This window comes from Chenopodium album, chromosome 17 (assembly GCF_948465745.1).
Source record: "Chenopodium album chromosome 17, dcCheAlbu1.1, whole genome shotgun sequence".
Classification (NCBI taxonomy): Eukaryota; Viridiplantae; Streptophyta; class Magnoliopsida; order Caryophyllales; family Amaranthaceae; genus Chenopodium; species Chenopodium album.
In genome coordinates this window covers 51,352,511-51,377,787 of record NC_137850.1, presented here as the reverse complement: position 1 = coordinate 51,377,787, position 25,277 = coordinate 51,352,511, and the positions used below count along the sequence as shown (strand labels likewise).

The 25,277-nt window shown below is 36.3% G+C and overlaps 1 protein-coding gene across 2 annotated transcripts; it reads right to left on the bottom strand.

Moving 5' to 3' along the window:
• Positions 1–2,511: 2,511 nt before the first annotated feature.
• LOC145590172 (V-type proton ATPase subunit a1-like) lies at positions 2,512–25,136 on the bottom strand. Of its 2 annotated transcripts, none has more exons than XM_081646929.1 (18): positions 24,886–25,136; positions 24,415–24,459; positions 23,614–23,736; positions 18,092–18,199; positions 16,027–16,140; positions 15,783–15,953; positions 15,375–15,512; positions 13,646–13,753; positions 12,562–12,669; positions 12,306–12,454; positions 7,387–7,540; positions 5,404–5,564; positions 4,798–5,004; positions 4,530–4,713; positions 4,349–4,432; positions 3,825–4,033; positions 3,671–3,730; positions 2,512–3,197 (listed from the first exon to the last, which is right to left on the bottom strand). In XM_081646929.1, exons 1-18 carry the CDS (start codon positions 25,024–25,026, stop codon positions 2,993–2,995), a joined length of 2,469 nt encoding a protein of 822 aa, XP_081503055.1. In that variant the 5' UTR covers positions 25,027–25,136; the 3' UTR covers positions 2,512–2,992. The 2 variants fall into 2 exon arrangements, with proteins under 2 accessions (XP_081503055.1, XP_081503056.1); XM_081646930.1 differs by having other exon boundaries at positions 2,513–3,197; positions 3,825–4,021; positions 24,886–25,135.
• Positions 25,137–25,277: the final 141 nt, after the last annotated feature.

The following is a 25,277-nucleotide window of genomic DNA, read 5'->3' as shown; positions in this document are numbered from 1 at the left end:
CGGCAATTTTGATGTATTAACATCAATAATATGCATCGAAAAGTTTAATGAATTTATAAATTAGAAAGGGGGTTGTTAAATATCGCCCTCGAATATCTAACTAACGCCCGCAAAATAAAATAAAATTACGTATTTATCCTTATAATAACGATTATAAAAATAATTAATTTTACCTCAATTTCACACTTTTACTGTACACAAAACTTTTTACCGTTCTCTCTAGTGGTCAACGGCCACTAATGCTCATCGAACAACTACCCCACCCACTGTGAGTTTCAAAATCAAACAAATTTTTTAAATTTTGCTAAATCAAATTCGTTAGATCTTATGGATAACGACGAAATACCAGAAACATAACCTTAGACGCTCGCCAAAGGCTCGTTGAACCGTAAGGAATCGATACGTCGCGATAATTTTTTAAAAAAAATTCGAAACCCAAGAAACGCCTAGATTTTTCGAATACCCTAGGCTGAAACGCCTAGTTTTTTCGAAACATCCTAGGTTATTCGAAAAAACTAGGCGTTTCAGCCTAGGGTATTCTAAAAAACTAGGCGTTTCACCTCAAACGCCCAGATTTTTCATACAACCACACGGTTGTTCGCACGAACTCGGCATTTGAGCCTAGGACGTGCGAAAAATCTAGGCGTTTGCCGCGAATTCAGAAAATAAAAAAAAAACAAACAAACATTTTCTCCGCCGGCGACCGACTTCCCTTTGTCCTTACTCGTCATTACCGCGGCTGTATAGATCGTGAAACTGGAGGTAAGGAGTTGGTGGTTAAAAGAGGAGGAGGAGGTGGTGGTGGTGGTGGTGGTTAGTATGAAGAGGGGGGTAATTTTTTTTGATTAAAAAAGGGTAAATTTGTAATTTTAGTTTATTATACGGCCGTTAGTTAGATATTCGAGGACGACGTTTAGCTTTCCACATTAGGAATTATAAACATCACCCGTTAAACATCTGATCCACCTGTTTCACCCGTGGATGACGGATGGATCGGATGCAAGTGATGAATTTTGCGGGTGACGGGTGGATCAAGTGGAGCGGATGGGGTGAGCAGGTGGATGCGGGTGAAGTTCCATAGGACCTAAATCCGATCCGTTGCCCTTCCTGCAAATAGAGTAATGGTGGGTGAATTTGGGGTGCAACAAACTCGCCCAATCATTTCTGTTTGTTTTATTGAATTGTGAGACGAATGGGCTTTAGAGTATGATCATAAAAACTTTCGTGAAATAACCATCACCATACCATGTGTTATATGCTGAAATTTATGGGGCCATGAAATTTGGATTTTGATTCACTTTTAGGGTTCAACCAACTGTTGTTTTTCTAAATTATGAGATGGCACGCATAGCTTTAAAGTATGAAATTATAAGTAGGGGTGAGCAAAAATTCAGGGTACTCTGAATCGGAACCGGACCTGTTTGGAATCGCAAGTTTTGAAACCGGAATCTATTTTCGAGTAGTAAAATGGGGAACCTGTTACAACGGGTTATGGTTCAGGTTCTCGATTTTTTGGAACCGGAACCTGTAGGGTACCTTGTAACCTATTAATATTATCATTTAAACCCAAATCATATATCAAATTAAGTTCAAATTTTTATAAATTAATAAATAATAGTCATAAATATATTTATTATATTTGGTAAATAACTATTTCTGATTTGATGTATTTGCACGTTGTAAGAGTTGTAAATTTATGATCTTTCAATTTATTTTTAAATAATTTTGCAAAAAAAATACTCCCTCCGTCCCCGAAACTTCGATCATTTTGGCCTAATTTTAGTCCCAAAATGATCGACCCATTTGATTAAAATACCCACTAACTTGCAACAATATTTGTGCAAAATTAGCTTCCCCATATAGTATAATTTTGTTTTTCCATGTATTTTTATTACTTTCTCTCTCTACTTTTTTACAAACCCCATATAAATTTATCTTTCCAATATACTTTTACTTCTTTTTATTTAACTTTCTTAATACCCGCGAAATCAACCCAAAAGGGTTGAAGTTTTGGGGACGGAGGGAGTACTAAATATATTGAAAGACAAGGTACCCTGAATCGAAATCGGAACCTGCAGATTTCGGTTCCGATTTCGATTCCGGTTCCCACTTTCCAGGAAACTGTTCAACAGGTTCTGGTTTCGGTTCTCATTTTGAGGAACCTGTTGCAACAGGTTCCGGTTTCGATTCCCGAAATTTCAATAGGATACCCTGTTATACTCACCCCTAATTATAAGAAACTTTCATGAATGAATCACTTTATGTTTCAAAATCTGTAAACATGAGGCTTATAAGGATTAAAATATAACAAAATTTTTGTGAATGATTCGATATTAAATCTTTTCCAAGCTAAATTTTAGGGTATCACATAATTGAAATTTCAAATTAGGGCTTTAATGTCAGTATATACCAACCAATGTTTTGAATGCATGAAAATACAAGAAACTTTTGTATCCTACAATCTTTTTCTGTTCTAAAGGTTATGGGGTAGCGATATCGATATTTTGACTGTTTGACGTTGCCAAAAAAAAAACAAAAAAAAACCGACAAATTGAGAGGGTCCTAAACAGCTCTCTAGTTTATAGCTCTGCATAAAATGTTCACGATCCAAAACAAGAAGTCAATCTATTCTTAAAGCTACATGATTACAAGATGTCTATCTTTACAAAAATCCCTATTAGCTTAATATTCTTTTTTTTTTTTTTTTTTTGGGGGGGGGGGGGGGGTGTGGGTTGTGTGTGTTAACAGAGGATGATCTCATTTTCCTGGCTTTGGCACAACTGTAATAAACACTATTATGATCGAATAGAAGAATGTATGTGAGGTCCATTTTTCGTAAATATGCAGAAAATGTCACCTGAAGGACTGCCACGTCAACCAGCCAAAACTTGTTTTCGAATGGCTCAATCAAGCTTCTGTAGGGACTTGGGAGCATCAGCTGCTTTTCTCACTATACTAATCTCTAAAAGAATCAAACTTTACAAAAAGTTGACTAATCATCCTCATCAGTTAGTATGGCGAAGGAAAAAGGTTTAAATTTATAACCATCGCCATGGTAAAACTTGTTTTGAAATTCCACCCAATGAAGCCTCAAAGCATGCAAAAATGCACTAAGACTCTCCATCATAAGCAGTATGAAAGCAGTTGCAAAGGCAAACACAGCTAGCCCCACCAACCGAATAACAAGATTCTCGTACCTGAAGATATAACAATAATAACTATCAAACACAATAATCAAACAAAAGCATGACGGATATCTTTTCTTATATTAGATCTATCTATCGCAGAAAACGAGCTTTATGCAAAAAACCTAATGGAAAAATAAATTTAAATAAATAGGAGATCAACTAATAGTTGAGAATATATTTTAGATGAATGACATGATTAGAGTTAAAATTACCAACAATAGAAGTTAAACCTTGTTAGTTTCAGTTAACATGTCCCTTTATACGCTTGCACAAAAATTTAGTAAGGAAGTTAAGTTACTGTTTACTCCGTATTATTTACTGTTCAAATTCTAAAACATAATGAAACACACATACCAACTACCCAACAAGTATGAAACAGTGGGTTTCACTACCTTTCATTTATTTCTTTTTTCTCTCCAAGGTGGGGGTGGGGGTAGGGCAGGGGAAGTAGTAAATAAGATAAATTGACCATGAACACTCACCCCCAGGCAAGGAGCAGGACCTTCTCATAGAAGACGGTTGATAATTCTGAGTGAGCCAAGCTGTCAATATGGCACCAAGGTCAATGAAGTATATGAGTTTGATGAACAGGACTAAACAGCTGCAAAGCATTAAGAAATGAAAAAAATAACGTACCTCAAAGCCCAAAGACGTAGATATGATGCTGTGTTCGAAACAGCACCCAAGACAAACTCTATGGAGTGTATTAATTGATGCACAAATATCTCACTGAAATTGAAATCCTCATGATGGAGTTGTCGTGCAGAGTCAGGCTCCACATCAAGATTCATTTCAGTGGAGTGAAGTATCCCATACATACGCCCTTGGAATCTCTGTGAAGCAATAGAGTAAAAAGAGGGACAAGCAGAAACATCAAGCAAAGCAAGGAAGCTGACACGGCCAATGAGCATAAAGAAGATCTTAATTGACATCATCCTGATTACTAAATCAGATGTAGTACATCACAAGGAAAGAGCTCTTCAATTAAGTCCTATAAATCATACAAAAATGTAAGCCTAAATTCCTTTAAAGACCACTGAATGTCTCAAATCATTCAAATGTTTTTCTTTATCATTAACCAAGCATGTAATATCACAAATAAAGAAATGACTTTGAGTAAGAGAGAAATATATCAAACAGGTATAAGCACTTCAAGCTACCTCAGAATGAAGCTTCTTCAAAATAAATGGCTTTGGGAAAAGCATCCAAGGAACAGCAACCATGGCCAGTAGCAAAAGCAATATCTACAGATGAAAAACTTTAATAAGATATGAGATGGTAGAGAGAATTGTAAAAGTAATATTATTTAAGATGTAACAAAGCGATGATTCAAATAATTACCTGTAATGGTCTCTGCCCCCAAAATAACTCATTTTCTCCAAGGTCCTCAAAAGGACTCAGAAACATATATATCATAACATGGTAGAGGTCGGCTCGAGATCCAGTGCACCACTTAATAATAATTAGGAGCGAAAGATAGCCAAAAAGGCTGTTGAGAAATATTATCTGAGGCAAAAACTGATACCTAAGAACCAAAATAAATCCCTCGGTGAACATTTCACATGCACCATAGGGAGTTGAAGACCAGATATGCAGCTAAAGACAGTACCTTATATCCAATGAGTTGCTAAAGAACCTTGCATTAAAGTAGCTTAATATGATCCCCAAGTTCATTTGCACCACACCCAACAATATAGACATCTTCATCTTTAATGAGTTAAGAAACGGTAGCTCTGAACGGCTTCCACGCCAACTGGGATCTACACCAAATGGGTAGGGGTCCCGAAATTTGACTAAACCAGCAGTAGAAGAGTCACTGATGAAATCATAAAACAAAATATAAATATAAGTGGGAATTTTTCCCCTTGAATGATACCAGAACAGTGAGGCATGTTTGCAAGTCAGGTTTAGACTTGCCTTTCCCCAAGTAATCAACAAATTCATAATCATTCAATACAAAGAACAGATCGTTATATTTGATAAATATAACTACAAAGGAACCTTTAACAAGAAATTTTATATTTTTCTGAAAGCCATTGTTAGTGGGACACTGTGACATCCAACTTGAGGTTATATTTAATTTGGATTAATACAATATAATTCTGTATAAGCTTTTATATCAAAGCTAGCTATAAATTTAATTGTAAAAGGGCCTTTTCCCATGCCAAACCCATCATATTTTCCACAACTCAGGCAGCAAACATATAACAATTACCTGCATGTTGCATCTCTGCATTTGTACGCAGATTGACCGAATATATGGAATGGGACAGAAAAGAACTCGTTGTAGATCAGCCCACAGTAAATTGAAAAAAGAGCCATAAGAAGGACCACATAGCGCCCACCAAACAGCATCTCCATAAAGCTGCCAAGTTTCTGCAAGTAAAAATTGCATGGTAAGGAAAGTAAAGAACTGAGAAATCACATGTAACCAACCCTTTCCAGTCTACATGTAGAAAATTATTAAAGAATTATGAACTAGGGATATGAGGAAGTACCAGAAAAACAGAGAACAATGGTAGAGAGAATTATAAAATCAGAAAGAAAAATTTAAGCAGTCTACACCAATAACAAGAAGTGGAAACTCATATTCAGCACACAGAAAAAGGTACTAATCCTGTGACTATTCAAACTTAAAACATACCACAAAATAGGAGGAATATATAATTCCAGCCTCCAGGCATCAACAACCTTATTCTTACAAATAGGTTATAATTAATATAAGACTTAAAAGAATTAATAAACCTTAAAGTGCCAAACATATTTAATCAAGATTTAAATGTCAACTCATAACAACAATGAACTAAGAATTTGTCTCTTCACCAACTATGATCCTCTCCTTCCATTCCCTTCTATCCAATGTTATATGCTCCTGCAAATCAATTTCTTCCCATCTCCGCCTTACATGCCCAAACCAATGCAATCAGTTGTCCCTTATTATATACTCAATATCCGCAACTCCAACTTTCCTTCTAATATTGACAATTCTAATTATATCCTTTAAGGTATTCCCACGCATCCATCTCAACAAACGCATATCTGCTACTCTCATCTTCCTAATATGGTCTTTCCTGGATATGTCCTAAATAACAACTCAATGATAGTCGTCAAACAGAATTTTTCCTTTCACTTCATAGATATGCTCCACTCACACAATACCTAAGTTGCTAATCATTTGAGCCAACTTTAGTTAATTGTGCGGGTTACACCTTGGTCCATATCTTCACTATTTAGCTAAAATCGACCCAAGGTTTATAAAAAACTCACTCATGGGAACCTCCTTACCATCCAATGTTATCAATCCCCACTTGACTTCCTCATAAAGTCCTAAAACTACATTCCATGTACTCAGTCTTGCTACGACTTAGTCTCTAAACCCCAAAAATTCTAAGTTTTGCCACCATTGCTCCAATTTCGCAATAACTTAACTCTAGAGAATACAAGATATGAGCTCGCATTTTTCTTCCAAACCTTTCTAACATTAAAAGGATTTGGTTAATTAAAGGGGAAGGGAATTGGAGGCATCCCCCCAATTCCTTTCCTTTCTCAACCAAATCATACCAAAACGAGGGAAGTTAAATCCCTCACTTTCTTTAATCACTTTCCCTCCAAAACATCCTATCCAGAGTCCAAACACATTGTAATAGGAAAATTATCCAAACAAGATTTTAATAAACTTTAATTACCACAATCATCGTTGACTAGGATCTACTAAGCAAATCCCAATAAAATGCTTTATTGTAACAATTAATTACCACAATCATATGAATAACAATTAATTTAATTTTTTTTTTTTTAAAAAAAGGTGAACTGTTTAGGTCCTTTAGGAAGATGACCTGTCTGCCTGATTGCCTTATTGTAACAGTGGACAATTTGTAGGACCTCAACAAAGATATGTCTTTTAGATAATCTAAAAGGATTAAGATATTTCATGTGTGTTAATAAAAAAGTGAAATGTTTAGGAAGATGATGTCTGCCTGATTGCCTTATTGTAACAGTGGACAATTTATAGGACCTCATCAAAGAAATATCTTTTAGATAATCTACAAGGATTTAGATATATCATATGTGTGTTATGGAAAGACAAATTTCTTCAATGACTATGCAGATTCTTTTGAAGAAGAAGAAGAAAAGTAAACAGTCAATGATGAAAAATTAAACACATAGTGCCCAACAAAATGCCAGAAAAAGGTTGTACCTGCAAACGAAGCTTGCCTTCTCGGGCTATGAGGAATAATGCTAACATCAGCAGGCAGATTCCATGACCCCAGTCCCCGAACATAACCGCAAACAAGAATGGAAAAGTGACAACAGTATAAACTGCAGGATTGGCTTCTTGATATCTAGCAACACTGCAAAATAAGTCACTCTTTGTGTCACTATTTGACCATTGCTGAGAAAAAAGAAGAAAATTGTCACTTTTTGATATCTAAGTCACTCTTTAGTCTCGTGTCCATTTTGTGTTGTTAACAAAATTTCAAAAAAATATTTTTTATGTAGGATAATTGCAAAATTTGACTAAATTACCAAAACAGGTCGTGTTCGGGTTGGTTTCGTGTCGTGTCGTGTCAACCGCATGTTTTCTCTCAATAATTTCGTGTTTGTGTTGTGTCAGTTTCAGTCGTGTTGTCGTGTCGTGTCAGAATTAACTCTAATGCCTACCCACTTACTCGCAGTGTCATCCCCATGTCCGAGTGTCGAATATCAACACAAATGAAGAGTCGGAGCAACATAGGTTATTCAATCAAGGAAAACTACTTTATTTGTATTACAGAACGAACGACGGCCAAAAGATCGAGTAGTAAATGTATATGCTTGTTTAATTTAAGGCTAAATGTGCTAGGAGTAAAGTGCAATTCAAAAGATTTTTTTCTTCAAACATCACATGTGTGTTTGTGTGCACGTAATATGTGAAACGCATGTAAATATATCTTTTATGGAAAATCAACTTGTAATGTACTTCCTTCATTTTCTTTTATTTGCAACACACTTTCATGGCACACACTTTGAGAAAGAGATTAAGTAATGTAATGGGCAAATAAATCAAAATATTTTATACACGGAGTACCTATCCCTTCTCTAATCCGGTGTTAAACTTATTTTGATAAATTCATTCATTTACTTACTCTAATCAACTCCTAAAAAAGTGTGCTCAAAGGTTGTGTTGCAAATAAAAGAAAACAGAGAAAGTGTTTATTTATATTTTTTTAACTTTGTCTAAAACCACTTACTAAAACACTTACGTAAGGATAACAAGATTTGCCCCTTATTTACCCATTTATCTCTCACCTTTATATAAGAGAAAATTCATGTATCTCAACTAGAGATACATTGAACCATCTCAACAGGGCACGATGGTCTTTTTGCAGGTTAATGATAGGGTTAATGTTGTAATTTTCTCTAAAAAAATCTCTATTTTCAAACAAAATCAGAAGTATTCAATGGAGAACTGAAAAACACTAATGGATTAGTTAAGAAACTTCAATGGGTAAATCGAACATGGCAAAGGTCTTCACCGGAGAAAGACATAACCTTCCCTTTAGGGGTTAAGCATACCTTTCTTTTCTCCCTTATCTATTAGGGTTTTAGTTTAATTCGACGACGAAGCCGCTGAAATATGGTGATGAAAGTATGAAGAAGATGGAGATGGAGGAAAGCATGAAAAAGATGGAGGATGGAGATGGAGGTAAGCGTGAAGAAGATAGAGGAAAAAGACAAAAGAATAGTACAAAAAAATATTTAAAATTCATACTTTCTTTTTATTTACAATAATGCCATTTTGAGATATTGTGATGTCAGGATTTATTCTGTAAGTTTGATGCTGACCCACTCTTGTATCTCACCGGTTTTTTCTAAGGTTGTCTGTTTTGCAGTAAGGTTGCTTAAGCGTCTTAGCATAATTGATTATTTATCAAGAGTGTGTATTTAAAATGCATACACAAGTAACAACTTAAAAAATGAGGTATTTTTCCTCATATCGTTATATCCTTTGTTATATGTGTGGTGAGTGGGGGTCAAATGTAAGTATCCAAACTTTTATTACATTAAGTTTGTCTTGGCATGTGCGTTGAACCTCTTGCCGCATGTGTGATGTTAATATGGTTTGCATTGATAGTGTTCATATGCTAGAATGATCATATGTTGTTAACTTCACATGCTTGTTGTTCATTTGAGATAAAGATGTATGTATGTCTCAAAGCCAAGAAACAAGTACGAGATAATGAGATAAGCAGTATGGTTCTAGGCAGTAAGCCAATGAACCGATAAAGGTACGCATTAATCTCATTTTCGTGATGTAGGGAACGTGTTTTAGTAAACTATGTTTATCATGTTTAAGCCAGAGTTAATTTTGTGTTCTTAGCCTTTGATGTTTGATTCAAATGTGGAATTTTTTGCAAGTTAAATGAGTTAACAATTATTTTTTGACATGAAATTGTTTTGTTGGAAAATTCATCGTTTATTCTGATTTTCAAGAGAGAATTACTCAACTATCGTTTGAGCTTTGAGTGATGCAGGGATGAAGGTTAAGTGAGAAAGATTCTCAAGTACCTGTCCTTGTATGATCTAAGGACAATGATTGAATGAAACGATGATTAGTTGAACCTCTTCAGTGTATGGTTTTTACATGGTGAAGGGTGGTGCTTTGTTTCGAGTGAGTTGTAAAACAAATTGTTGTACATTGTCCATTATGAAGCAAGGTTCATTAGATTGGATGACGTGTGTCAAGAAGATGATTGTTGCAAAATTTAACCTTTAGAAGTTTGTCCATTGTGGGGGTAAGTTGATCCTCATGTTCTCTACATTAATTTTCACAAGTGTCTATGTATGTTGTCAAGTGACAAAGTTAGACAGATCTTATGGAGGTGATACTCATGTTAGAGTATGTGAAAGCAAAGAAGAATTAAGCAGGTCCTTATACAAGGGTGAAACCCAGGTAGGTGCTTGATCGTCTAAGGGAATGTGTTCAAAATCCCATGCAGTGTTTAATTCCAGGGACGAAGTTTCGAAAAATGTGTCTACGTTGTTATGGTATCTGATTTGGTAACCCTCTAATTTATATGGTTATGAGATGCCTTGCTAGACATGTTGCTTGATATTAATAGGTTGAGTTTTATTGCTCTTAATGTGTCCATGGCCCAGGATGGGTGGTCAAGTGAGACAACTTACATGGACACACTGAAGTGCTTTAAATTGTCTGAACTTTTGTTTAGAATGAGTCTGGAGCCTTGTTTTGGTTGAATTATTGTTGGATTTACACTTTTTGTGTAAGTATTGAATCTATAACTCTTTTGAGTGGTTTGTTGACCAGGTAGATTCAGTGAGGTTGAGCATGGCTCTTAATGTCGTTTGTCCAGTTATCTTTCAGCAGGGATTGATAATGGTTCTTAAGTGGATTTAAGACCATTAGCCCAGCGGCTCTTAGAGTAGGATTGATAATGACACCGAAGGTGAAAGGTTGAGCATTGCTTGCTCTTAATACTACTAGACCAGTTGCTCGAGAGTAGGGAACGATAGTGATCCTTAAATGAATTAGAATCACTAGCCCAGATATTACTAGAGTAAGGAACGATAGTAGTACCGAATGACTGAGGTTGGGAGTATCCCTTAATGCATCTAGCCTAAGAGCTCGTTTAGATGCACCGTTGAGTTGATAGGGTTGAACTTTACGTTCTTAATGTTCTTATTCCATTGCATAAAGAATCTTGGGTTTGCAAGGTGCTTGAATGTGTTTCAAGTCTGCAGGGAAAGACCCTAGATGTGCTGGGAATGTGTAATATACACAGACCGAACACCTACGTGAGTACGAGGGGTGACCTCCTTCAAGGGTAAACTGTGGTGTTGTTTCCTAAAGTACTCATGAGACCCCAATGTGTTGGCCAAGACTGGCGGAATTGCTTAAGTTCAAAAGGTGAAGTATGTGATACATGTTCCTTCCTCGCCTGAGAGTTCAAACCTTTGAATACTCACCAGAAGAGTGTTGAATACCTGTGTCACTAAGGTACTAGTTCAAACCTTATGGATACTAGTGATTAAGTACCTAACCTTTCATTTTACTATTCAGATTTCATGATCTCAGTCCGTTTTGCATTAGTGGGGGATTGTTGGATTAATAATCCTTGTAATGCAAATCGAAGTGTTGCTAAGTGAGTGTTGTTACCCTTTAGCGATGTTGTGTGCATGGAGCTAGCGAGAGAGCTATAGATCTCAAGGCAAATGAGTTGCGGCAAGGCCGAGCTATAGCTCGGATGGTAGCTCGGCTCGGATGTCGTGTGCGAGCGAGCGATAGCTCGCCGCTGGATTTCTCATGGCAAAGGTGAGCGATAGCTCGCTGCTGCTTTCTTGCTTGCGGTAGGGGCGAGCTATAGCTCACGTGCTAGCTCGCTACTCTTGTCGCTTGTGGTATGGTCGAGCGATAGCTCGCTCATCTACGAGCGAGAGCTCGGCCGCTCGTGGGCTTAGCGTGGATGCCTTGTTTGCTTCATTTATATCCTTTCTTTGTACACATATATATATGCTCTCCTAAGCCCTCAAATTAATATATACAATTTTGTTATCTCTAAAACCCTAAACACATAAACACAGACCTACCCTTTGAGATCTGAACAGTTCTTGAGTAATTCCACTCTTCGAGTTCAGGTACACGAATTACGAGGAGAGTTGTGTTAACATTGGAGGGCGTGCGTCATTAGGAAACCTGTATCGGTGGTGGCGTATTTCGCTTCTAATGCAGTAGATTCTGTTGTGCGGTTGTTTTATTGAGATCATCAATCATGTAATTTTCCCTTTCATCTTCTTTATTTTGTTATTGGAATTGACAAGTATTTTACCAACATAGAGCAAAAAAACTAATGCAAGTACAATTATAAATCCTTACAAAAGGTGAGAGATAGTTGGGTGGAGTTTTTTAACACGGTGGGATTATATAAACTAATGTATAGAGGTATAATAATATAAGAATGAGAAAGAGCGAGAAATGAGAAGGAAGATGAACCATTAAATGCAGATCTTGTCACGTGGGATCTTTTCGGACTTAATGAGAAAAAATGTTTAATGGTAAGTAGAATGGAGAGTAGGACACTAGGACTTCTGATAACTAGAAGATAGAGCTAAACTCACCCATAAGCATCAACGATTTCTTGAAATGAATTTGTGAAACGGTTGGTCTTGAAGTACGTTGGAGGAGATTCCACGGAATCCATAGCATGAAATATTACGCCTACTTGAGAATTACTGTGAAATGTTGCACGCTGAAGAGCCTCCTGAATCTGGGAATAATAAATTCTGAATATTAGTTGGGAGATAAAATTTACTTCAAAAGAATTTGAAAAACATTTCCAATAGTATATTGTACATTGATAAAAGAGGGTACTACCTGACTTTTTGCAGATATTGGACACCAACCTTCTCCAACAAGGCATTTTTTTGTCACATCAAAATTCAGCATGTTCAGGGTATCATATACAGCTTTCTCCCTTCTTACCTATGAGCATTTCACTCTGACGTTAGAACTTAAAAGGCAAAAAAAATTAAGAGGACTGCAAACACCAGGTGTGCTTGAGTTCTTTCTATATGACACTTAGCCCGGTTTGGGATAAGTTGGAATGTTGGATGCAACCTCGTTTGAACAATGATGTTCCTGTGAAAAATCAAGGATAACAAAAAGCTGGATTGATGAAGTGAGAAAATTGGGTCTGCTGGCAACCTGGTGATGAACTTATATAAGACAGCAGCCTCTGTAGTACAATTTTCTCATGTCAAGAGTTCCAAGTTACTTTATTCGAATAGCTGGAGTCAAGCATCAAGTGTTGAGCAGCATCAGACTTTTCTTGTTTAGTAAAAAAAATGTAACTTCTCCATTCACATTAGCAAGTGTCATACTCTTTTTTTACATCGAGATGATCCAAAAAGATTTTACATGATTACGGCATTTCTTTATAAATAAATCGTGAGCTTTTATTCGAGGAGATTGTACAAATCGAGTAAAATATGGTGCAAATGTGCAAATCATTAAAGAACGGAGGTTAAGCAAACTCTTGTAAACCCAATTTGTATATATTATTTTTATTCCATCCAAGATAAGTTGTCTTCCCTCGTTATTGAGTTGAGCTTAAGCTTGATTGTTAGCGAGCTTCAATACCATCTTTCATTTTTAATTTAATATAATCACAAAATTACAAAAAGAAATACCTTCTAAGACATAATTTCATTAAAATAGCATAAATCCTCATTTGACTCCCTTTCAAAACTGAATTGGCATCACAAGTACTTAACTCTGAATTAGTCAAACCCTAAAGATTCTATCATAATTAAGAAGTCCACTATCACATAAATCATAAACATTGCCAGCAAATGACACAATCCAAACTGATTATAAACACTTTCATGCCACCAAGAAGTGGAGGTTCCAAATTCAAAGCAGTAATCTACGCAGATCTAGAAATGTCAACATATATTACCAAATTCATCCATCTTGTTAGGTGAAAGGCAACATCAGCAAGGGCTTTGTTGCGGTGACGCATCCCAGCATCAAGTGTGGCTTCCAATTCAGCCAACCGTGAGGAAACCTGAAAGCATGTCAACAGCCTACATTATTTATTATGACCCCTTATCACTATTGGATGGTTCAAGGTTAAAAAGATAACAATCATATTCAACCAGCATGTTTGGGAACTTCTTGGAAAACATGGTTTAAATCTCAGGTTCAGCCGTGGAAACATCTTGGTGGACAATGTGGGTGGTAATCAGCAGTTGCAGTCTATATATTGATCGGGGTAAGTTTAAAGTCCTCTATAAAGTAATCGTGATGTGGTGATGCAGCCAAGATTTAATACCATAATAGAAAATCATATTAGGAAAGCTAATTTCATTTTTAGAAAGTAATCAAGTACATTACTATGGATCGCAGGGGTCATCTTCCTGGTAATAACAGATTACATTTAGTCTCCCAAACATAAGATCGAACAAAATAAAGAATGCCTCAACTACAAATTAATAATATAATTGGAAGTAATGGAATAATTGGCAGATTCAAGTCCATAGGCCAACTAGAGAGAGGTGGTTTAGGACTTTGTAACTTCATGTAACAAATGAAAATCTCATTAAAAGGAAAATCATGGTCCATTTCAGAACTTAATTCCCTTATAAATAAAAGGAAGGGAACTTTCAACCACTTTTATCAATCAGTACTAACAATTGCCCGAGAATTGAAAACCAAAGAAAATTCCCAAAAATAAGTTTGAGCAAGCATGCAAAGAAATAATAACATGTCTTTTTTATAGAGCTGCTGCTACTCATAAGTATGGTACATTTTGTGGAAGGGGAAAAGCAGATCCATGCAATCCATCCTCGTTAAACAAAGAGCATTTCCAAATGAAATACATTGGAAAAGGAAGGTAAGGATCAAGACATTCAAAATAATATTTTCGTTGGGAGGAGGGAGGGTGTTGTTTATTGGTGAGCATGTCCAGAGATAACTTAGAGCAATTTTGTTGATTAAGCAACTATTTTAAATAAAAAGACAAATCCAACCCAACTAGGAACTGAGCTGAGTATGGTATATAACATGGATACATGGACCACAAGTCAAAATTGGCTGCACAAGAATAACCTGAACAGGTCAGTCTTGATCACATGTTGGGTTGAAAGGTCAAGGTTATTTCATTAGTTTGGTGTACAATAAATATTAATTGAAGTCAAAAATTTCATGTAGATTGACCGAAAATGATTACAGTACATGTTAGAAATAGGATAATATATTAAAAGGTCAATTTAAACCATGATTCTAGAGTAAAAGCTCAACTTTTAAATATAATTAGCTGAAACTATCTATTATAGTCACTTTTACCATTAATGGATATTAATGGAAATTATGGATTACAACCAAGCATTAGTACAGTCAAAATTCAACATCAGTTGACCTGCAACTCATCTGCATCCACTCATCCACAAACAAATCCCAACTCAAAACTTGCTTTACCAACCTAGTTGATGGGTTTAGTTGTTGTTATGATCTTGCACCATGGATAGCTGTTGAATTTTTAGGCCCCTAGTCTAAAAATATATTTTGAAGATGAATAAATTTTGTTTCACACATAAAGAGCCAGGTCTCAAAAGAAAACAGAAGCTGAAAGTTGTCTGCCAAAGAAAAAAAAAGGGAAGCTAGAATAGGGAATCGGCAAGACTCACTTCTTTAATAATTTGCCTTTGTTTGTTAATTTCTTCTGGAACGGGATAGCAATTAGCAGCAAATGCTTCACAAATTTTCAAAATTTTCATTCTCGCTTGCTCTCCAGAGAAGAATACAACAAAAACTGTTTTCTCAACCTGCAGTAACAACAATCAACCACTATAAAACTCACTACCAATAAAGCTGAAGATTGAGTAGAGATGACTTCTAGAGTTCCAAATGTAAATGTCTCCAAAAACAGAAAAAAGTAGAACAGTACCAAATCAGATATAGCTGTTAATTTATTTTTTTTTTTTTTTTTTTTTTTTTTTTTGAAATGCAATAATACATAATAGCAAAGAATCGAACTGGCCAAGTACAGGAACTGAGAAAAAAAATTAGCTACAAGAACAATCGATGATACTGACCATTTCGGATGATGTAGGATCTGAAATATAAACATCAGTTGGTGCCTGATTAAAAAGCAAGTTGCCTCTTGTGGCACGAAACAACATCCTCTCAAATTTAAGAGCCTTAGATTTACATATGATTCCACACATACACCGGACACCAGATTGTACTGGTGTTCCACGCATCTCCTGACAAATTGGTCCTCTTCCATCAGAAAATATAGCAACAAGTAAAGAATATTTAAAGAAGGCACACAGTTACCTTTTCCAATAAAGATGCTGTATCAGCATAATCATCGCTTGAATGAATATTCTCATCTAATTCCACTTCTTCTGCAACAGCAGGACTCTTTCCTGGTACAAGGAAGGATCCGGCCTGGTTGATAAAAATAGAATAAAAATAAAAAATAAATCGATAAATAATAAATTCCAAAAGGGGCATTAACTAGCACTTTGCAAGCATATTTTAACTCGTCAATTTAAGTTGTATAATTTGCATGTCTTGACAGCTGATGCATCATTGTTTAATCATGTTATAAAGACATTAACCTCTATGTGGAAAAAACAAATCTTGAGTACACAACTAACCCCTGTCTACACAAAAGGTCAGCCCTATACATTGACCAAATAAAACAACTCGCTATGGAAAATCAGCATAATTTAAATAATTGAGAACATTTTTCCAGAGGGAGACAGATGGTTATACAGGGCAAAGAGTGAGTCTACTTCAGATATTTTTCTTCGCTTCTTAATTTCTTATTCTAGGAGCAGGCACCCTTTTTTTTTTTTTTTTTTTTTTTTTTTGTGAAAAATAGGACCTCCTTACAAATCAAATTAAGCTCCTGTTAAAATGGGTATAGTGTTCAATCAAAGGAACAAGATGGACATAATTCTAATACAAGCAAAATAACAAGAGCACTTTTATCGTGATTGAATTAGATTCAACTTCAAAGTAAACAACAATATTCTCATTGTTATTATCATATTTTAAGCACAAACTTAGACATAAAAAATACCCCCTAACCTTTGTTTTCATGAGTTTTGTGATTGCCTTGAAGAGAAGAGTAACATCATATATCCATAATCACCTAGAGCTTCAGCTATTGTGATTATTCGTATGCTTGGAACACATTCACAATTTCTAGCATAGCCCTTTAATTACATACAATACCCCTTGTAACTAGGAACATATTCCAAGAAATTTGCTTATACGCGCCTCAAATGCGCCTCTTTGAATGCACCTCACCCTGGGCTGGCAAAAATTGACCCGACCCGACAACCCGACCCGAACCCAACCCAAAATAAATGGGTTCTGATTGAGATTTCCAACCTGTTTATCTAATTGAGTCAACCCCCGACCTGAAATTAACACACAGCCGCTTTCCTTCCTTCTCTCTACTCTCTCCTCTCTCCACCCTCCTCTTTTCATTCATTGCTGATTCATAGTAGATTCAAACTTGTTAATCTTCCTCAACTTATTAATTTACTTGTTAATTTCAGTCTTTTTACAATTATGTCGTTTAATTTTGTTAAGAGATATTAAAAATGTTTAATGAGTTCATTCTTCCCCCTTTTTCCAATTTATTTTTGTGTGATAAAATCTTTCAATTACCCCCAATTTCTAGTGTTTGTCTTATTTTAAGTATTAAATTCTCTATTACTATATCAGTATATCCTTGCTCTGAAATTTGAGTATGTGTTTTTGCTATAATCTATTTTCAATTTTCCCTAAATTAACCGGTTAACAATTCTTACAAAAAAAAAAAAAAAAAAATTTAAATCGGGTCCGTTAAAACAATTCTTTCAATTTTCCAGTATCAATGTATAGCTTCATAAATCAATTATGTATGCCATAGTGGTTTTTCAACTACAACTTCCATAATTCTTCACCCCGTAACCACAGAGAGTGCACATTTCATCCTACGCTGCATTTCAATTCCCTTATTTAAAAGAGCCGCCTTAACCTATTTATCTCAAGCAGGACTTATAAATTAAGGGCAGGTGGACAAGAGAGGTATTCATCAGAATAACAGTCTAAAAAACTGCAACAAATCAGAAGCTTTTTTTCCAAGGAAATATTCTAACAGCATTATTCATTAGAAAACAGACACAAAAACTGAAACCACAGTAAAAGATAGTAAATTGATAGACAAAGAAAGGTAGCATTAACACTATATGGAGTTCAAACATCAAGGAGAATAACTGGCGCATTCCAAGAGCAAAATCATGCTGCACTTGTTGAAACAGAAGGTTGCAGAGGACACATAGTTAAAAGATACAATGGCAAAAAGAGCATAAAATCTACTCGGAATAGTAAGCATGAGTACCTTCTGCAAGACCATCTTAAATTCCAGAAGCTCATTATACGTCTGCTGCAACTTCTCACTGTTCGAATTCATTTCAATCAGCTCATGTTCATGCTCAGCAAGTCGTATCTACAGCAACAAAGAGCAGTAACTAAACATTCTGAAACCTATATGAAATTTTGTAAGATACTAACAAGAGATTTTTCAGTCAAGTGCCTGAAGGTATGACACACTACTAATGTCTTAGTAGCTTAATGCATTTTGACCCTTTTGTCTTATCATAACTTGGGTACTCGCAAGGAGGAAATGTCATATAGGTATGATTACATAAAGGAAATTAATAGAGCATCAAACACTTGCATCAAATAATTTTTGAATTCTGAGCCTTCTATTGGATATCTTTGGCTTTAAAAAAGCATAAAAGAACATATAATATGATCCAGACTAAAAAGTGTCAGCTGATATAGGGTAACATTTATTTGTATACTAGGGCAGCTAATGTGGGTGTCCGTGGAACTCTTTTGGTTTGGCCTTATGTCACAAATTTAGTTGTTATAACATAATGAGGGAAAATATGTAAACAAACATTTTTAAAGGTATAAACATCCGCACACTATTATTTAAGAGTTCAAAAAAGAGGCAATTAACATAAATAAGTAAATAAAGATTTTAGATGATATTATTGTCAAAAACACTATTCATAAGAGTTATCTCAAAGTTTTTAAAAGGTAGGGAAGCAAAGAGAATATTCCAATTTTTGCAAACGATCCCTTATGATGATTCATGTTAGCCCGACCCCAAATCAGATTCATGAACAATTCATGTTGTTATGGTTGTTGTAGTATAAGAAAATTGGATATATTGACAGCTGGTAAAGGAATACAAATAAAGGACAAGTTGCCTTGCAATCAGTCAATCACAAACCAAAATTGCATATTAACCCAATATCTTTGAATCTTACCAATCAAGTAAGTCTTATAAACCCTTTTTTAGCCCATTGCAACCCATGAAAAGACATGCAAAGCAAAAAAAAACCTCCTCAAAAGGCAACTTGCCACTTCACTATAACCAGCCTTTTTCTATTCAGCCAATCAATAATCTCAACAAGAAAAGAAAGCTCCTCTTAAATCCGTAAATATAGATAGAAGGCAAGTGGAATAATCAAGGATATCAAACACAAAAAAGGTTGCTCTCTAGTCTCTTCTCTAATTATATTCCCAAAAACGAATGTGAAGTCTATCCCCTATTTTGAATCTCACCCAAAGAGGAGGGGGGGTACTTTGTTTCATTTTGGCAGCATCCCACCCATATCTGCTCTTAATGACTTGGAGCCAAAGATACTCAAATTTTTGAGCAAAATGCCACAACCATTTTCCATCAAATGCAATATATCTAGGAACCCCTTTCTCAAAATAAAAACCTCCTTTAGCCATTGGATAACATACCAATTCCAGGCTCACAAGTTGTATTATTTTAACAGTCACCAGACCTAAATCAGAAAATATCATCATCATCACAAGATTTTTTTTTAACAGTCATCACCAGACGTAAATCAGAAAATATCACCAGGCCTAAAATATTACTTACAAGTTTAAATAGCAACAAGAATTTTGAACAATGAGAGATTGTATAGAGAGATTTTAGACAACAACAAAAAAAAATGTAATCAACATCATCCTACCACCAAGAGTAAGGTAGAACTTCAGATACATCGTCTCAAAAAAAAAAAAAAAAAACTCAAAATAATTGAATAGAGTAAAAGCCTAACTAGAGGCCAGCTCTCAACTTGTCAGCCAGCCATAGGTGCATACTGCATACTCCCTAAGAGCACAAGCATCAAGTTAAGGCCCTCCACACTACATTTAACAAGGTTGAACTTAAGTATCAAACCCAATGTTCCCTGTTTTGCTCCAGCCCTTATGAGTTACTTTGTTTGACCATTTCAAACTACAATTCACTACAGCACCAATTCGCCATCCTTTCCAATGACCCTCATTTCTTGATACCTGAAGTTTTGCCCCTTTCGTTTATCCTCATTTTCCTTTTTCTCCTTTGTTTTCAAGGACTCTGAAATTTAAATGGTGTGTGGTACTAGACAAAGGATTGCCCAATGCTTGAAAATTGAAACTGTAGAGACCCTAGTGACTCTTTGCTAATCCACCAACAATGGTGGGTAGCATTTTCCAAATTTGAAGGCAACTCCCTAGTCCCTTGTGCCACCATGTTAGACATGACAATAATCTCTCTCTCTCTCTCTCTCTCTCTCTCTCTCTCTCTCTCTCTCTCTCTCTCTCTTAATGTCCCCTTTGAATTTTCCCATATAATTTCAATTTAAACTTCATTAATTATATATTTGTTACAACTCGCGAAAGAATAAAAACTATATGAACTAGGAAATTGGATAACTACCAGTTATATCGTAATGAGCCCTCCGCCCTCTTAATAACCATCATCTCACCCCAAGAACTGTATAATAAAATCAATTAGCAAACTGATTGAATACCAACGACGAATTAGGTTCCCAAACTTCGTACCAAACAAAAACCCCAAAACGAATTGTAAATCAGCCACCTAGTGAATTGTGATACTGCCATACTGTCACAGCCACCTAGGCAAGAGCGTCGACCACCCCGCATAGGCGCGCAAGGCCTTCGGGGTCTCACTTGCCTATGCAAGCAAGTGTATGCTGGGTTCAATGGGAACGAGCCAAGTGAGGCTAAGATAGCTCACAACCATGTCTAAGGCTTGTGAGGTTATCTAGGATGACCCCAAAGTGCTTAGGCCATGGTGCTAGCAAGGGCTTGATCAGCTAGGCCTTGGGCCTATGGCTAGCACGCGCGCGCACTAGAAGAAACTCGAGCAAAACTCCATAACAACCTTTGGTATTGATTGAGGGGACTGATTAGGACCCTAATAGATCATACATGGCCATAGGACCAAGGTTAGGTTCAAGGGTTGGGCTTGAGAACCCATTATTGTGTTACTATTAGTTAGGTGTTCACTAGTATTTCCAAAACAAAATAAAGCTCTATAGGGGGCGAGTGCTCACTAAGGGGTCAGACCGAAGGGTGGCTCTATGGGTAGGAGTCTTGGACATAGGACGGCCTTCGGGGACTATAGCACACATGGATGGCTATGGTGGACACTCGATAGGACAAACCGACTCGATAGTGAGGCGAGGTGACCAGTAGGGGCCTATGGCTTAGTATGGTGCATGCTAGCTTGACGCTGCGTGTTTTGACAAAGGGATGCTCTTGGGATCATGTATCGGTGTCTCAATGGTCCACTACTATGGTGGAGACCATGGGGGCTCCTGCATGGAGGATTAAGTGCGACCCGGTCAACGATGATTATGGTTTCTACGATGGAAAAGCCTTGGCTCGTAGAATGGTCTAACCAAAGCTTCCCTTAGTGGGCTATTTATAATAAGGACTCCTTGACGGTTAAGCTTAGTCATTGTGGCTAGCATGTGGTTGCCTTGATTCTAGGGATTGGCTAAGTAGTGGGGCTAGTGGGCGGTTAAGGTAACCACCCACGTTGCACCACTCTCCCTAAAAAGTAGGGACCTTGTTATGCTGAGGTGGCACGTGGCTAAGTATGGTTCCTAAAGACCGGACCTTTGACCAAAGTCAAACGGGAACGCGGTTAAGCCATTACTAAGGTGATTCCTATAAAATAGTAGCACCAAAGTAGTGGGAGTTTCCTAGAACGTGGGTAGTTATTTTGAGGGAATGGTGCCACATTATATGGTAGTTACACCACTCACTTAGTGTTCCTAGAAAATAGGAACACTAAGGGAGAGTGGGCTGTTACACTCATCCGGAGCGCCATATACATAAGCACATTGATGCATGCCTCCTAAAATGTAGAAGCATTGTAATGAACTGACTTAGGGAAGGGTATTATGGGTAGTCTAGTATGTTAGTAGTTATCAAATGTAGTATGGGCAATATGGGAAGTCTAGTTCTTAGGTTAGTAGTTGTAAGCCTTAGTATAAATAGGGAAAGGAGAGAAAGAAGAAGCATGCAGAAAATTATTGTAGTGAACTCTTGGAGAGTAATGGCCTAAAGTCATTGACGTTGTACGCAAGCTTTATGCTTTATCAATCGAAATTTACCTTCCAACCAATAATCTAAAGTTAAACCACCACGTTCGTTGCAGGCATAGTGGGGCTTGACGGTTACCAGGTAGTTATGGGATCATGCCGAACGTGGATAACTCCCTTAGTACGTGGACAAGTCCAGATGCATCCAAGTAACCAAGCAAGTAGTGGACAGTTACTAAATCATGGGTGTAGTGGGCATATTGGGTAGTTATCCCAGCTGATTGGGATGTAGTCGGTAAAAGGCATTCATTTGCCGGGTAGTGAATTTGGGGGCTCTAGAGAGAGATTCTAGAGAGAGAAACTCCTTGTATTTGTAAGCCACGAAAATAATAAAGTGTTCTTACTCGTGTTGGTGCTTTGTCTCTTTCTTGAGTGTGTGTTCTTATTCTTTGAGTGTTAGGCTGGTGTAGGCGCCATCACGGGAACCTCCTAGGTCCCTAACTTAGAAAAAAAGTTAGTCCACAAAATATCTCGTGACACATACCGTATCCATTTCATGTACTAAAGCGAACTGCGAATAAGGTAACACTGCTCATATAACCTTTTTAAAAGGCAAAAGTCAGCTTCCAAAGACAAAACACAAAACAGGAGGGAAACCTCCACCTCCTCTTTACACGCCATTAACAAAATAACATTAACCTCCAACAACCCCCTCCCTAATTCCAACATTCTCCTAAGAGAATCAACTGCAAAGGAAAAAGAAAAGAAGAAGAGAATCCCTTTGCTCTAACCCTTTGCGACAAGATTAACCACTTTAGGTGCACCATTCACCATTAATCCATTATTAAATAAATAATAATCATTAGACAAGCAATTGCAAATCTAGAGCCTCTATCGCGCATCAAGCCCCTTATTTTCAACATCAAGAACTTTGAAAAAAAAAAAATCAATCTTAAAAACCACCTCTTTACCATCCACCCTACTTCAATAGTCGATCCAAGACTTGGCTTCAGTTCTACACGATTATAAAAGAGGGAACCTAATTGGAATGCAACATAGTATAACAAGGTAATCAATATTATCCCATTCCCTGAATAAACTACACACATTCCGTTACAAGATGCCCCAATATAATCTTCACACAATCACGCTTCTATTTTCTCCTCTTCTCGCTCCATATCATCAGCCTTCTATTTGCTTTATCCCTTTCATTTGTTTCTATAGTCTACACCCATTTCTAAAAATTTAATTCATGATAAACAAGTGTCCTAAATCTCCAAACCAAGTGTGATTGTGTGACTTATCTAGGAATGAAGTAACATTACATCTAACCTCATTTTGCCTATCTATCCAATTAAGACAAGAAAAATTCAAATAAAGCTAAAATAACAGAAGATTCAACTAATGAAATGTTGTTGAAAGACAAAGCAGCAATTAACAGTTTGCAGCATCACTGATATTTGTGAATTGTAACTTATTTTAAAGATATATGGTTAACCTCTAACTCTTCTAACTCAAGATCAGGTTGCATCCCAGGATGACCAGAAACTAACAAGCCAGCTTTGCTGATTTGATCTTTGAAAAACCTCAATTTTCTTGACATCTCTGCACATCGCTTCACCTGCAATCACAACCCAATCATATGAAATATCCATTTGTGTCTATATTAGAAATTTGAAAGTACAGTAGCCCGAAATCTATGTTAGTCAGTCATAGGGTATGAATCTCAGCCTCTCAGGACATGCATATAGCAGACATATCAGGAATATTTTAGGAAACCAACACTGATATGAGGATAGTCATTATTCTAGAAGATATTTACACAAATATATTAAAAAAAATGAAATAAAATATTTTTTTTTTACTCTAGGATTAGGCTTCTTAATCAAATACACATTGCAATCACTAAAATATGGGGTTTTTTTTTTTTTTTTGCTATAGGCCAATGAACATTTGGGATGGTCCTCTCAGCACTATAACTTGTTATCCTATTCCATCTTTTCTTCGCAATAGGAAATAAATGAGTAAATATGATAAAGGAGGTTCGTGAAACAAGGGCATATAAACATACTATAAAACACAGCCACGGTTGATTATTATCATAGTGGGGATGACAAATTTGTATACATTTTCAACTATCAATGCCTAGAATAAGCTTAAAAAGAAACATCCCCCCAAGTAGACAACTCCTTGCTTCTTGCATCTTTTCAGAAGCTTAGCTGCTTGAGCATTACTTAGAAGAAGCCTTCTAAAGTGCATAGGCAAAAACAGAAAAGCTACCTAGGCATTAAAAATGTACCTGATTCACAAATGTTCTCTGAAAAGGGCTCTTATCAGCATTAAGCTGCACAATAGAAAACAAATTAACATTAATCCAACAACCACAACTCAATATATAGAATGATCAATTCAAAAACATTGATTAGCCAGGCAATCGTCTAGGCGGGGATCGCGATTATTAGAATTAGGTTCCCGGTAACATTTCTATTTCGCATATAAGTAATTGAGCACTAATGGAGATGTTTTGCGCTCCGCTATCCTCTCACTAGAACCTCATAATGCCATTATTGTGGTTCAGATCTAAGCTATTCAGTGCAGATGAACCATTAAATTACAAAATACAGTCACATAAAAAGCAACATCAGAAATGAAAATGATGAATTGAAACATCAATATTAAGACATAATTAATAATAAAATAAAAGCCTAATCATACATATTAACAGCAAAAGAAATCACATACAGATAGAATCTTAATCTGACAGGGATACCTCACGGAATTGGAGGAGGCCTAGTTCACCGAGGTAAGAAATTGCGCGATGAGCAGATTCCACTGGAATAATCAACTGAACAAACGACATCTTCTCTGACCTCATCAGATCCATCGCCGGCAAATTGTCTATGTACTCCATCTTCCATTCACCACTCTCGGAGATCAAATTTTTGGGAAGTTTAGTGATCCACTTCAGACGAGAAACAATGGAGAAAAATATAGTAGTACGTTTTTATTTTTGTTTTTTTAATTAATATCTGCTCCGGAAGTTTTTATTATTTTCTTCGTCCAAATAAAAAAGAGAAAATTCAAGTTTATACTCCATCCGTGTTTTTTTTAATTGTTACAGTTTAACCGGCACATAATTTTAGGCAATTTAATTAATTTAAA

Bases quoted from the DNA above. Each gene is read 5' to 3' on its own strand.
- LOC145590172 (XM_081646929.1), bottom strand. From the start codon at position 25,026: ATGGAGTACATAGACAATTTGCCGGCGATGGATCTGATGAGGTCAGAG. The intron at 15,513-15,782 runs GTCAGTATCATC...TTGTTACTGCAG, and splicing joins ATCCTACATCATCCGAAATG to GTTGAGAAAACAGTTTTTGT. The intron at 12,455-12,561 runs GTAGTACCCTCT...TATTATTCCCAG, and splicing joins CAATATCTGCAAAAAGTCAG to ATTCAGGAGGCTCTTCAGCG.